Source organism: Fundulus heteroclitus, chromosome 3 (assembly GCF_011125445.2).
Source record: "Fundulus heteroclitus isolate FHET01 chromosome 3, MU-UCD_Fhet_4.1, whole genome shotgun sequence".
NCBI classification, from domain to species: Eukaryota; Metazoa; Chordata; class Actinopteri; order Cyprinodontiformes; family Fundulidae; genus Fundulus; species Fundulus heteroclitus.
Window position 1 is genome coordinate 16,993,263 of NC_046363.1, and position 14,871 is coordinate 17,008,133.

Genomic DNA, 14,871 nt, shown 5'->3' on the forward strand with positions numbered 1-14,871 from the left:
CTGTGCTGTACTTCTTTGTCTCTGATTCCAGCTGTAATGTAGGTGAAGACTAAAACCAGCTTGTTAAAACGACGCGTAGCAACACCACTTAAGTCCCTGTGCTCTTTTCGTTTTTAGCTTCGATCGGGTGGTTCTCAGATCCTTGAAGGTTGTATTGCAGAGATCCCAAACATTTCCAGTCTGGATCTCTCAGATAACGGTGCGACGGCAGTGCCTATACTTTTGTAATGCTGTAACTAAAGCAGTAGTTACAAAAAAGAAATCTGAATCTTTCTCCCTCTTTAGGCCTGGACTCGGAGCTGTCCACTCTTCTTGTCTGGTTAGCTAAAAACCGCTCCATCAAACATCTGTCCTTAGGAAAGAACTTCAACAACATCAAGTCAAAGTAAGTATGCAGGTCGGGGTGGAGCGTGTGCTAAATGATGTGGGTCTATCTAATAAAATACACAGACTTCTGTGTTCTTAACATGACACAATGTTTGAAAGAAGTTCTATTGTTCTGAATACTTAAGTACTGTCTGCCAAATAAAATCATGTCCTCCTCCTTTTTCTCCCCTCTCTGTTTTGTTTGTTTTAGGAACCTTGCTCCAGTACTGGACGGCCTGGTTCACATGATTCAGGAGGAGGAGTCGGTGAGCATTTCATTCCCCCACCACCTTCCCCGTGGGTCACAAATGCAGCCTTGCACACAGATCGATACTGTTGCAGCGAAGCCAGCAGAGTACAGGACAGAGCGTGACGGACTCGTGTGTAAGCTGTCATGTGGAGGGACGGTCTGTGTGATGAAGCCTTCCCTCCACGGAGAGCTTAAGAATTAACCACGGATGAGAGGCTGGCCTTTTACAGCCCCTCTATCCATCTGCCGTGTCTTATCAGCACACTGTAATGAGAGCTCTAACAGGTTTTACCCCGGTGTCTGCCCTCCTTTCTCCACCCCCTTCACGGATTGATAGTCCTTCTGAGCTGCAATGAGTTCGATTGCCCTCTCGGTGCTTGTACAGCAAGAATGCAGGTGCATCTTTATTTGCACTGGAGGGGGGTTGGCTTTTAAAAGCTGGTATTCTGGCTGTGCAGAGGACAAGGGAACGCAAAGGCTACATTGAAAATAAGATGGGTATCGGGGGAGGAAAGATGGAAAGTAGATGAGGATGATAAATCAAAAAATGGTCTGCGTGTGAGCAGACTGCGGTAAGCTAAGAAACATTGGCTTTTTTGATAAAAAAATATTTCAAGCTATGGTGAAAAGGGGATATTTCTGCCATTTTTGTGCGAGCAAGTTGCACATTTCTCCAGTAAGGCATAAGCAGATAAAAAGCAGACCTGACAGTTAGGTGGCGGCTTGTTTAGATAACACGCTTTTTGCCCTTTCTTGGAAACGCATGCTGTTGACATCCTACTGCATACATAGTTATTGTATTACTTTGAGTTATATATTTGTACGGAAGCGTATTGCTGCCACTGGACAAAATATTTTTTTTGTTGCTTATCTTGTATAAACATGATAATTATCTTGTATAAACGTGATCTTATCTTGTATAAACATGATAATTATCTTGTAAAAACGTGATAATTATCTTGTATAAACATGATAATTATCTTGTATAAACATGATAATTATGTTGTAAAAACGTGATAATTATCTTGTAAAAACGTGATAATTATCTTGTAAAAACGTGATAATTATCTTGTAAAAACGTGATAATTATCTTGTAAAAACGTGATAATTATCTTGTAAAAACGTGATAATTATCTTTTAAAAACGTGAAAATTATCTTGTAAAAACGTGATACCTTATCCAGATAGTGGCGCTAGTATGCTTTTAGTCTGTATTGACCGCAAGACTCATTTAAAAAGAAGAAAAGAAGAAGTTTTGCCTTGTTAAGCCCACCAGCTTTCAATCCGCTGATTATGATTGCTGGAACCAGAAATAAAGCAGTTAATGGAGGAGCGATCAGTACTCCAACGTAGGAACCTCTGCATTTCTGCCATCGTGACATTTTCAGTTCCAAAATCAGCGCGGATTCGAGCAGGGGTCCCCATCCTCGTCTCAACTTCTTTTATAAAATATCCAGGTATAATTTTAAGATGGGAAGGCCTCTTCGCCCTCACCCAAATCTTTAGTTTCCTGCTTAGATTGAAGCTGAGACCTAGAAGAAGGACTTTTCAATCTCATGAACTTCTTTTTATCTACATTTATTTCATATCAATATATTGATATGATATGAAGTTTTTTTTTTTTTTTATTAGACAAGATAGTAGTGGTATGTATAATGGCTCTTAATGGAGATCTGATCAGCTAATGCATGAGCATTAAAGCATAAATGTGCTCAGGAAGTAATAAACTACTCTAGAGTTTTCTGTTCATTTCTTAAATAGTTTTTTGCTTGCGAGAAAACCTCTGGTCATAATTTTAATACAGGATTAAAATATACATATTTTGCATTGCTAAGATGTTGTTAAAATGAAGTTACTGTAGAGCCACACCTCAGTGAGAATTAGCTGGTAGGTGTGACTTTCTTGCTCTCTTTAAAGGTGGTCACAGTCACATTTTTTCCCTCATTCTCTTAGTATGACCAAGGGCAGCACAATATTAGGAAACCAGGACAGATTATTGATGAATATTCCAGTTTATAGAGGGCTGTGAGGGTCCATCCAGAGGAGAGGGTTATTGCACGGAACCTGAATTAGTTTAGAGTACTAAAGTTTTTCCAAACGGTCATGCTGTATTGCGATTTGCTATGTTTGGGCTCTTATCCCGCTGACTTTGTCCCCTCTGTCATTCCTTCCCCCTCCTCCCCAGCCCCTCACGTCTCTGTCTTTAGCAGACTCCAGGCTCAAAAGTGACGTGACCATCGTTCTCAACGCTGTCGGCAGCAACTCCACCCTCACCCGGCTGGACATCAGCGGCAACGCCATGGGAGACATGGGAGCCAAGATGCTGGCCAAGGCTTTGCAAATCAACTCCAAACTCAGGTGATCTACTGGGTGTTCAGGAGCAATAGACCATCTCACAAGTCTGTCAACTATGGACTGATCAAGCTATTTCTTCTATAGCATAATCATAAAACATGAATGACATTTGTATCTACCTCAGAGCATTGCAGAGCTAACAAAAAGAGATAATTAAAACAAAATATTAGAATTGATTTCCATTTAATGTACTGAAAGCCAATCCACATGTCCATTCACTCCTGGGATCATGGTGGTGTTTTTTTTCCCCCAGGACTGTAATCTGGGATAAGAACAACACCAGCCCTCAGGGTCTTCAGGATGTAGCAGCTGCTCTAGAGAAGTAAGTAGCATGGTAAATGTGTTTTTTATGCACCACACAGATATATATGACTGTTTGGCTTTTCCACTGACAGGTTTGCACATGCTGACTGAAAAAGGAACGTGCTCCCTGACGCAAAGCTGATCCTAAAATCAGAGCTTTAATTGGCACTTATGCTGGGATGTTATCAGTGAGGTCTACATATTTCTGAACCAACATCTCTTCACATTGTTAAACTGAGCCTGTGCCTAGATATTAGGAATATAAACGTCTCTAAGAAACTACTTTTGAAATCCACAGCGGTTGAAAAGATGAAGAACATCACACAGCTTTTTTTTTTTTTTTTAACTCTTATCTATAGTATAAAATCCCCTGGTTTGCTACATTAACATCTGAGCCGGCTGTGACTGCAGAGATTTCTTCTATGTTCATGCAGAGCAGAAAGAAACATGGAGCAGCTTTTAGACAGGAAGGAGAGAAGATAAAGTGAAGCATTTAAAAAAACAGACAGATCATCATATGGGATGAGAAAACATGCCCAGGGAGGGAAAAAAGAAACACACATTAAGAAAACATCAGGACTAAACAGATGAGATAGCTGTCTTTTGACACTTCTGTCTAAATGTTGGATATTCTGAAGAGGCTATATTTATTTCTGAAGCAACCATCTGAACAGCCACGTCTTTCCTCTCTGTGTAGCTCGGTTTCTGCCAGCAGCGTGTCTCCCCATTTCCCCTTTGAGTTGCTGGGTTGCATTATTCAAAGAGTGATGTCTTTTTTGTTTTTTTCTTCCTTGTCCCTGATCTTGATTCTGTACAGCAGTGCTGCTTTGTGTGTGTTTTCTCCCTTAGTTCATTCAGTGTTCTCGTGTCTCTGCTGCTCTATTCATTTATTTTAGCTTTCTTTCCAAAGTTCAATACTGCACGGATTCTAAGATTTATGTTAGAACAAATAAAAACAATTGTTATTTATTATGTGCTTCATATTTTATCGGGATCAGCTGCAGTCTGCAAAAGTATTTTCACAAGTATAGTAAAAGAAACTAGAGGATGGAGATGGATGTGTTTGGGAAGGGATAATGTCCATTATCAGAAATTAATGGAGGAAGAGGAGGCGTGAATTTCTGATAATAGACTCCCCGAAAAGCATTGTCCCGTTTATACCATGGTCACTTACAAAATCAATAAATATGAAATCAATTATTAATACTAAGTTTTTTTCACCGTTAAAATCTTAAGTTTTTCACAAGAAGCGGCTCAGAAAACAATTTAATATCTCTTGTTATGACGCGTTTTCAAGGTAACCAGCATCAACTGTCTTGCCGTTACCAGCCAGCGCAATTATTTAGAGCAATCAGGCTATTTGACCAGAACTGTTTTTTACGTGTCCTATAAAACTTTTTAACGGACACCTGTGGCCAATCAGACTCGAGTATTCACCCAGAACACGGTATAACAGACATTAAACACTGAGCTGTCGTCCATATATTGTATTTACCCATCTATTCTTTTTCAATTCAATTAAATTTTATTTATATAGCGCCAAATCATGAAACATGTCACCTCAAGGCACTTTACAAAATCAAGTTCAATCATATTATACAGATTGGGTCAGATTATACAGATTGGTCAAAAATGTCTTAAATAAGGAAACCAGTTGATTGCATCAAAGTCCCGACAAGCAGCATTCACTCCTGGGGAAGCGTAGAGCCACAGGGAGAGTCGTCTGCATTGTCCATGGCTTTGCTGCAATCCCTCATACTGAGCAATCATGAAGCGACAGTGGGAAGAAATACTCCCCATTAACGGGAAGGAAAAACCTCCGGCAGAACCGGGCTCAGTATGAACGGTCATCTGCCTCGACCGACTGGGGTTACAGAAGACAGAGCAGAGACACAACAAGAGAGACAAACAAGCACAGAAGCACACATTGATCCAGTAATCTGCTCTACATTAGATGGTAGTAGCGGGTGAGCCGTCTTCTCTGGATGATGTCACAGTTAACAGAACGCCAGACCAGGTGTACCTACTATGAAGAAAAAGAGAGAGAGCAAAAAGTTTTCATCTGTCCATTCTGCCGTTTGTCCATCCTTTTATTTATTTGTTTGTTCATTTTGTTCGTCCTTCCCTAATCTGTTTATTCATCCAACCAGCTGTCCATTAAATCAATCAGCATTTTCCTCCTACATGTACTACATGTAGTCTATTTACTCCTTTTTTAACATCAGGAAACATCATTTCTTCCTTTTTTCTGTTTATCTCTGCATATTTTTCTCTTCCTCTGTATTGCAAACGTACCGTGGACTGATGCTCTCTGTGTGTGCATTAGAAACTTCACCATTCGCTTCATGCCCATCCCCATCATCGACGCCTCCCAGGCCCTGAAAGCCAGCCCTGAGAAAACAGAGGATGCTTTGCTAAAGGTACAGTAAGGGTTACCTAATTTATCTTCTCAAATAGTGAAGGATAAAAAAAAACACCAGCTATTTTAGATTTGCGTTAGTCTGGTTTATTAACCAGACCTTTTGTGTTTTTTTTTTTTTTTTTTGTTCCCTCCCAGATTGAGACCTATTTATACAGGAACCATGAAACTAGAAAGTACCTCCAGGAGCAGGCTTATCGCCTTCAGCAGGGCATCGTAACCACAACCACTCAGCAGGTAGGTGAACACAAATGGACGGAGACTCTGGTACCTGCCGGGCTCTGTAATCTGGTTTCTTCCACAGTGATGCTGTAGATTGTTTTTCAAAGCATTTTAAACCTTCATCGGTTCTTGTTCTGCTCTTTTTCTGCCCGTGTTGTGCTTGTCGTTTTGTGAAGGATTCATCCCTGTTCATCGCATGCAGTAAACGACCGTCACGTATGTCTTGTTCTTGTTTTCCAGATGATAGACCGGATTTGTGTCAAAGTCCAAGACCACCTGAACTCTCTGAAGAACTCGGAGGCTGATGCCGTCTTGGAAGATGTCAGGTCAGCGGAAAATCTCATCAAAGATGCAAGGAACTCCAAAACGGTGAGAAGCACTATAACGTTGAGTTTTAGTTACAAAATATAAGCTTATATGAAATATATTTCATACAAGCAATAATATTATGGGTGAATGAAATGAATCAAATTTTATAGTATAATGAGTGGTTCTACTGCTACTGCAGGAATGAATAAGGTTAATATAGTTTATCTTAATAGTTATTGGAATGAATCAACATATTTGTGTTACCGTTGTGAATATTGTCTTGTCTGTGTCCTCTTAGCTGCTTCGTAACCTTTACCACCTTGGATCAGCCTCCAGAGAGGAGCTGAACAGTTCACCAGCAGGTCCCATCCAGGAGAAGCTGGAGTCCATGGCTGGGGAGGTCACCACCGTCATGGACCAGCAACTGCAGGTGGGACGTTTTGGCTGATAAAATAGGTTATAACCGCTATAAACAATGCTAAAGCAAAATCAGCATGGCCATTTTGTGTTTGGGGAAAAAAAAAACACCACAGCAGTAGCCAGTGGCTTATATCTGTAATGTGTTTGCATCAGTTTGTGGCTCATTAAGCCTCTGGGACCTGCCTAATGAACTTATTTTCGTGTTTACCCTTCAGACTCTGTTGGAGTCCATGATGGATAATGCAGAGTCTCTGTGTCCTCACGTGATGAAGAGGGGAAATCTTCGTCCCGAGTTGATGAAGGCGAGCTCAGACAAGATGGTTGTCCCTAAAAGCTTTGTCACCCAAACCCTTCTGGAGCAGTCTGGGGTAGATATCATCAACAAGATCAGGTCTGTACTGTTGAGGGCACCGGATATGTAGATGTGCCTTTATTTCTACCTGACTAGCTTTAAAAGATGAATTAAAGAGATGTTATTTAGGCTTTTTTATTCAATTATTAACTCTTGACTTTCTCTCTTTATCTTTGCATGCCTTCTGAAAATCACTCAGTGAGGTGAAACTGAGTCTGGCTTCCTTTCTGTCTGATCGCATTGTTGATGAGATCTTGGTGGCTCTCTCCACGTCACAGCTTACACTGGTAAGATAAGAGCAGGGTTCCTCTACACTCCTCAGCCAGCTGTCCATATGAAAGTCAAACAAATCCCGATCCAAGTTGATGTCGAGAGCTTGAGATTCTTAAGTTAATGCCTGGTGTTTGCTTCTATTATTTAAGTTCAGGACAGCCGAACCCTTCCTCCTCTCATGCTGCCTCTCTCTTATATTTCTCATGACTCATCTCATCAGGCAGACCACCTGGTGCAGCGAGGTCGTCGCTTGGTGCAGCAGGAGTCTGTGGATCCGGACGTGCCCGAGGAGAAGATTCCTAAACGAGCGTCGGCTGAGATACTGGAGGCAGAAAGGCTAGAGGATCTGGAAACGTGTATGGTGGGTGATCGTTGTGTTTTTTGGGGGTAAACCAGTCCAAAGACAAAACGCTCAACATGGTGAAGGATTCGTTATTGGCTTTAGACTCAGTAACCTTCTGATTCCTTTAAAATTAGCCATCTGATCTACTACTTTTGTTCATGGTATTTGGTACCTTTGGTTGTTTTGTTTTTTTATCATTTGCAATTTCCTTTAAACTGCGTGCAGATTATTCAGTCTGTCTGTAGGCGTGAAAACTGGTTCAACACAATTACTCTGAAAACTTGTGTGATTTCTGTTTCTGTTTAAAAAACATGTCAAGATTCTTTGCTTTAACAGAAATGAGACAAATGGAGACAAAATTTCAGATTTTATGGTGTGACTTTTAACGCAAACTTGTCCAAAATTTTGTAATTTCTAGGTAATCATCTTTCTTTTAGCTTGAGATGTTTATATTCTCCAGGGAAGTTTTAGGGCAGTCTGCACAAGCAGCAGAGTCTCCTGTCATCCGTCGTCTTTTAGTCTCTTTATTACTTGTATCTACAAGTATTTTCACCACTGCTCTTGACCCTCTGTCTTTCCCTCCTTCCTCCCCTCTTGCTGCATGATTTCCATTTTCCTCCTCAAGTCTTACTGTGTGTTATTTTCTCTTCAAACCTCTCCTCTGTTCCTTCCTGCCCTTTCTACCTTTGCTCCTTGGAGACTCTGTGCTGCACCAGCGTAAGTAACACAGGACTGTCCCTCTGTTCTTCTCTCTCTATCTGCTTTTTTGTCTCACTATTTTTCTATCTCTCTTTGATGTTCTTGCTTGCTGCACAGTCCCCCTGTGTCTACTAAACTGCGCTGTTTCATCCGCTTAAACATCAGTACAGAAAATGCACTTTAGTTGGCCCAACGGTGATATTTTCTTAACATTTAGGTAATAATGACTAATTTCATTACAGCTGACTCTAGTTGTTTTTTTGTTTGTTTTTTGTTGTTGTTGTTTTTTTCCCACACTGCTCTGCTCCTCGTCATGAAGTGCACTGTTTGTCATCGTCACTATATGGATGTGGGTCAGAATCAGAATGGGATGCATCGAGAAGCCACTATGAACACTATGAGTGCATGTTATGACCCAGAAATATATCCCAGTTCAGTCATTTAATATTCAAATTACCCAGTTATTACATAACAGTCTTCTCTGATTTACACTGAATTTATGTTTTGTTGGCATTTTTGAAGTTATGTTTTGTCGCTGTAAAATTGCTCAAGTTGTTCTTAATGTTTGCCTTGTATTTCAATGAAATGCTTTGTCTTTGGTTTTGCATATTAGGAAGAAAGCATTGCAGACAAGATAGTTATACTAGGCTCCACTAAATATCCCTGTAAGCAGCTTTAGAACCACAGAGGACAGGATGTTATAGCGCATTGCCACACAGTCTACGCTGGCCATGAATTTTAATGACAATGTGTCTTTTTTGATGATCACTGTCTAACATTGAATCAGACGATATTTTCCCCTAGTTTAGGTCGCCTAGGATTATCAAACTTTGATTGCTTTTTTAAATACCAAAATAATGACAGAGTCATTTTATTTTTAGATTTTTTTTATTTGTTAGAACTGGCTTTTAAACTCTGACCTAGGTCAGATGTCTTCGGTATAATACTTCCACAAGCTTTTGACAACACTTTGCTGTAATCTGAGCCCATTCCTCAGACCTGATGAAAAGAAGTCAGGTGTGTAGGAGACCTTGGTCACAAGCAGCTTTTCAGCTATGTCTGCATATTTTCATTTTGAGGTAGATAAGTATGTGTGATGGACACTCCAAGATATAGCCTTTCTTGTCCTGGAGTCCACTTGGACTCGGGGTCATTGTTCATTTGAAAGAACCGTCTATTAAACCACCAATCTGATTTCCTGAGATGCTATTTGCTCATAATGTTATTTCCTTGTGATGCCCTCTATTTTGTGAAATTGAGGTCCACAATCCTCTTCCTTATATTTTGGCTGATTTGTCTGGATTTTTCAAAGATGTCACCAGAAATTGAGGTTTTGTTCTTAAAACACATCCACAGGGATGCCTCCAAATAACTTGTGTTTGAATAAATCTATCTAAAGCTTGACATCTTTTTCTGGGCTTTCCAAAAAAATTTAAAGACTTAGAAATATTATTGTACGTAAACTAGAAGAAGATAATAAGAAATAATCTAAGAAGCTCCTCTCTCTTATTTTGGTATTATGTTAATACTAACTGACCTAAAACAGGAAAGTTTAGTCTGATTCATCAACACATAGTGAGGGGAAAAAAGAGTAATGTTTTATTATATGGTTTATGTGTCGACATCTGGTCTCAACTGGATCTCTCCTCTTGAACAATTTAATCTGGTCAGATTCTGTAGCATTTGGCCGTATTATTGGAAGATGGTCCGCTCTTTATTTGTTTTAATAGCATTGTTCTGTTTATTTTTTTATTCTGTCACATAAAACTTAAGGACCGTACAAATACATTTCAGAAATGTGTAAATGTTTGAGATACTTCCCTAATGGTTCCTTATCCCTTCAGATGACTCCTAAATCCAAAAGGAAAAGCATCCACAGCAGGATGCTGCGACCTGTGTCTCGTGCCTTTGGTAAGTTGTTTCTAATCTTTCAAAGTTTAACTCTAATGTAACAAGGACACTTTTCCATGAAAAAAAAACCAAGTTAATATGATGTAGTCTGCAGCCATCACACTTTTCAATGTCAAATTAATTTTGTTATGCTTTCATTGATACTTTTAGACTGATATTTTTCAGGGTGGAATGATATCATAGCTAACTACATTAATGTTTTTAAAAACACGTTTTAATTTATTGTGGGTTTACTCGAATCCCGTTGTCCAAATTATAATTAACAGTGTTGCTAGACCGTACCTGATCGTTCTGCTTTTACTTTCAGTGGAGAGGGACAGTTAGGGTCAGATGACTGAAATTTTGGCACAATTGGATATTTCAACAGGACGTTGATCCCAAAACACAAAACAAAACTGGACTGGGTAAAACAAAAGAAAATTAACCTTACAAGACTGGCCAAGACCTCACCAAAAATTCAAATTTGAAACTTGTGGACTTTCCTTAACTGTTGCGGTTCTGTAGCGCAGAACTCATTTAAATGAACTTTTCCAGCTACGAAGAAGACTGGTTTACCAATTATTTTAGATTTGATACACAATGCATTTATATTCTTGAATCCATTTCATTTTCAAAATTCCTTTGTTGCATGATAATTTCCTCCTGAAAAAAACAGTTTAAATAAATCAAGAAAAGCCCAAATTGAAAGATCGATGTCCTTGATGAGTTTACACAAACCTCTCACCAGACTTTTGTATTTCTGTTTCTGAGATTTGCTTCACAGGTAGTGGCGGCATGTTTTACTGTTCCAAAGTTTTGTGTGTGAAACTATTAAAGCAAATGGCACAGTGAATGTTTACGTGTTTAAAGATCGTATCAAATATTGCAAATGTGCAGAGATGGAGTTTGATCTCGACAAGGCCCTGGAGGATGTTCCCATGTACATGGAAGACGCCTCCACTTCATCCCAGACTCCTCCCACGCCATCTACAGGCGGGCACAGGGCGGAGCAGCGTCCGTCTGGAGCGATCGCAGAGCTGCCATCTGAGGAAGAGAAGAAGCTGCAGCACTTCACCAAACTACGACCTCGAAGGAACAAAAAGATGCATTCTAGTAAAGTAGCTGTAAGTGAAGCACTGCTCCTATTTTACCATTTAAATTTGGGTTACATCTAAAGTTTAATATATTAGGAAGCCATTGTCAGTCATTATAGGGGTTGGGCATTGCTAGTGCTGAAATGGAAAGAGAAAGAGCAGCTTTTCTGTTAGGTATAGTGTTTCAGGAAAGATGTTAGATCAGTTTGCCTTGCTTTCTTTCAGCAAATGAACAACACTCCATCTCAAGATGGCGGCGAACAGAATGGCCTCATGGGACGAGTGGATGAAGGAGTTGATGAATTTTTTTCTAAGAAAGTTACCAAAATGGATTCAAAGTGAGAATAATTCTTGACATAAATATATATTTTTTATTACATGTACTGTATGTACTCCCACACTGAATTGTATTTGATTAGTAGTTTATTTTTCTGAACATTGCATGAGTCTTATGGTTCTATCATTCTGTGCTTCTTCTACTGCCTGCTGTAAGACGTTCCTTAAAGAGCTCAGAATCTCAAGACGGAGAGAAGAAAAAGAGTAAAGGAGGATTTCTGAATCTCATCAAGCGATCTTCCAAATCTGATAAGTCAGATAAGTCTGACAAATCAGATAAGTTGGAGAAAGGTCAAGCCGCTCCAACATCCTGCGGTGCATCCCCAGGCTCTGCAGCCTCTGCTGCAGCATCCGCGATCCCAGAGGAGCCCTCCTCTCCTAAGGTGGCAGTCAAGAGCCCACCCCCTGAACCAAAGTCAAGGTATAGCTAAACCACGATCACACCTTACGTGCACCCCAGTTCCAACTCCTCTAATGGTTCCTGTCTCCTATCCAGAGACTCGTCCACCCGCTCACAGCCCACAGACTACAGCAGCAGCTCGGACCGGTCCGAGGAGCTGAGGACTCCGGACTCCATGGATGAACCCTGGGAGGGTTCGGACGGCAGGGGGAGTCCTCAAGGCGGGAAGCGGTACACTGGGGTGCAGATGATGGGAAGTGGCCTCCTGGCCGAGATGAAGGCTAAACATGAGAGGAGAGCATACAAGGTGAGTAACGTCAGCTGGAGTAAAAACCATGTGATGGTCGAGAAAATAAGAAAAGAAATGATCACGTATCCACTCATCCATCCACGCTGTTCTTTAAATAGATTTTTTTTATTCAGTTTTACTGCTTTTTATGTGTAAGAGACTATAAAAATATTTAAATAGATGTTAAAGCTGCCTGTTTGAGCAAAGAAACGTAAGGAAATGTTTTTAGTTTAAAACGCTGTAGGTGTTCAGTCTTCCTGTCAGACCTGGTTTGTTTATTCAGTGAATAAAGAGTTTAGTAACACTGGCGGGCAAGGATGCTGCGTTTTTCTGACTGCAGCCTGACGAGATGTTTAAAAAAATCCTGACTTAACTCCAGTTCTCTCCTGAACAATCATGAGTCATGAGGAAGGGTTTTGGGTCAGTCCTGTTATGATTCACAGCAGGAGATAGTGCTGGAAATTTGCCACCTGCTTCACATTCTCCAGATCACTCAATTTTTACAACTTTATTCATTTTTTTAAGGGATTCAATTTCAGAAACTGAGTTCTAATTTTTTTTTTCATTTTTGTAACAGTTCCTTATTTTATGCTACAGTAGCGCTCTAAATAAGAAAGTAATTTTTACCAAAACATTACATTTTGCATTCATCTAGTAGGTAACTAACATCTCTTTTCTATTATGTGATGTTTCCCCTTCAATGTATTTTTCTGTGCCGTCTAGTTTTCATGTGCTTCGTAGCAAAATTACACATCTGGAGTAAATGTTTGTATTTAAATGTTTGTTTTTAGTATAAAAATAAAGTCTGGATCTGGAAAACTGTGCCCCAGTATTGCTTTATGTTTATGCACCCCTGATTTCAAACAGAAACTCTGAATAAAACTTATTTATTGTGGTCAGAATTACAGTAATTACACATTTCGACTCTTCATTTGGCCACCACCATTTTCCCTTTACATGATTTATAGTCGATTGCCAACAAGTTATTCCCACGCGTCTGTGTGCTGTAAGAGGGTCAGCGTATTTGCTGCATCATCAGTTTTAGACTGTATATAAGTAGTTGTAGAGCTGCTCATTCTGGCAGGTTTCCAGGTGTGTGTGCAGGTAAAACGGGGGGAACGCTGTTATCTGAACGCAGGTCATTAAGAGCATGAGCTGCATCTTTAGTCACAGCTCCCCTGTGTTTCTCTGTGCTTGTGTACACAGCACTTAATCATCAAAGTAATTTATTCTGTGTGAGCAATAAATTTGATTTGTTTCAGAGAAATATGTACATGTATGTCCAATATGCAGTGATTCCATATTTTGTCTTTGCATGTCTTGCAGTCTTCCAGCCCTGACAGGCCAGACAGCAATGCAGCAGGTAAGCTACATATAGGGAGAAATTTAAGATCAAAAACTTGCTAAAAAGATGACAAAGAGTTTATCCCTACATTTAATGTTGTGACTGTTTTTGAAGCAGCTACAAACATTGCAGAAATATTCTTACTTTGAACTTTTTCACAACCTCAATGTGTTTTATATGGTTTTAATGTAACAGATCAACACAAACACAACAGCACAAAGTTGTGCATAACTGTGATGTGGAAGGAAAAGGGTGCATGGTTTTTACCACATTTACCACAAACATGCTTTTAAAAAGTGTGCCATGCATTTTTATTTACTTTGATCCCGCTTTAAAAACAATTTAAGCATTTAATCTCAGTCAAATGAAGGCTTGTTAGAGAGCAGTAGTGAATATGCTGCCTGGGAACACAGCAGACGGGTCAGGGAAAAGGTTTTGGTGAATCCTAAAATGGGAATAGGTTAAAAATAACATCCCACAGAGCACTGTTCCAGAGAGGCATGAGTGTGACACAACATCCTGCTAAACTGTGGGGTGGAAGGCCTCTGATAGCTCTGCAGGGACAGCAGAGATCCACAGCGTAGCTCAGGTGGGATAACAGCCCTAAACATGCAAATCAAAGCTACGACAGATCACAGCTTCTACTTGTCAGAAGGGCCGAGTCCACCCAGATTTCATCCAGTTTACAAAACTGCAAAGACGAATGGGGGAGGGGAGGATCAGTTTCTAGGTTTGCAAAGCTGGGAGACATCTCCCAGATGTCTTGCAGCTGTAATTGCTGTGCAAAGTATCGACTCAAGGGCGCTGAATGCAAATGGGCGCCACACTTTCCGAATATTTACGGTCTTCCTTTTTTTGGATGTGTTGCCAGCCAAGTCCCCATCCACAACTACTGAGGGCAAGTCTCCCACGTGTTCCCTTAACAAACCAAACGCTGCTCCTTCAGAAAAGACCTCAGCCCGTGGAGAGGCTAAGCCTGAGCCGGCCACTCGTCTCAGAGCCACATCTTCCTCAGCTTCCCCTGCAGGACCAGTAAACCCTAAACCACCAGTGCCACAAGGGGCAAAGCCTGCCCTGGCTGCTCGGCCCACCATCCCCCAGAAGCCGAGGACCAGCAGCAGCAGCAGGAGCATAGGTGTGCTACCGTCACAGTCCGCGGGCTGTCTTCATCCTTCTTATTCAATTTAAATCATTTTAAAGACACCTG

The 14,871-nt window shown here is 40.4% G+C and overlaps 1 protein-coding gene across 5 annotated transcripts in view; it reads left to right on the forward strand.

The window, feature by feature from the left end:
• LOC105940376 (F-actin-uncapping protein LRRC16A) overlaps positions 1-14,871 on the forward strand; it is a 79,238-nt gene that overhangs the window by 59,518 nt on the left and 4,849 nt on the right. For 3 of the 5 annotated variants that reach the window (XM_036130847.1, XM_036130837.1, XM_036130840.1), the window contains 20 exons: positions 118-199; positions 286-385; positions 578-632; positions 2,801-2,973; positions 3,224-3,292; positions 5,600-5,693; positions 5,831-5,929; positions 6,155-6,283; positions 6,522-6,653; positions 6,859-7,034; positions 7,195-7,282; positions 7,489-7,629; positions 8,311-8,328; positions 10,155-10,221; positions 11,098-11,324; positions 11,520-11,632; positions 11,788-12,051; positions 12,127-12,337; positions 13,646-13,682; positions 14,536-14,799. In XM_036130847.1, the coding sequence (XP_035986740.1) occupies positions 118-199; positions 286-385; positions 578-632; positions 2,801-2,973; positions 3,224-3,292; positions 5,600-5,693; positions 5,831-5,929; positions 6,155-6,283; positions 6,522-6,653; positions 6,859-7,034; positions 7,195-7,282; positions 7,489-7,629; positions 8,311-8,328; positions 10,155-10,221; positions 11,098-11,324; positions 11,520-11,632; positions 11,788-12,051; positions 12,127-12,337; positions 13,646-13,682; positions 14,536-14,799 (2,539 nt within the window). The remainder of the gene's footprint in view (positions 1-117; positions 200-285; positions 386-577; positions 633-2,800; positions 2,974-3,223; positions 3,293-5,599; positions 5,694-5,830; positions 5,930-6,154; positions 6,284-6,521; positions 6,654-6,858; positions 7,035-7,194; positions 7,283-7,488; positions 7,630-8,310; positions 8,329-10,154; positions 10,222-11,097; positions 11,325-11,519; positions 11,633-11,787; positions 12,052-12,126; positions 12,338-13,645; positions 13,683-14,535; positions 14,800-14,871) is intronic. The other 2 variants (XM_036130852.1, XM_036130856.1) reach the window with 1 other exon arrangement.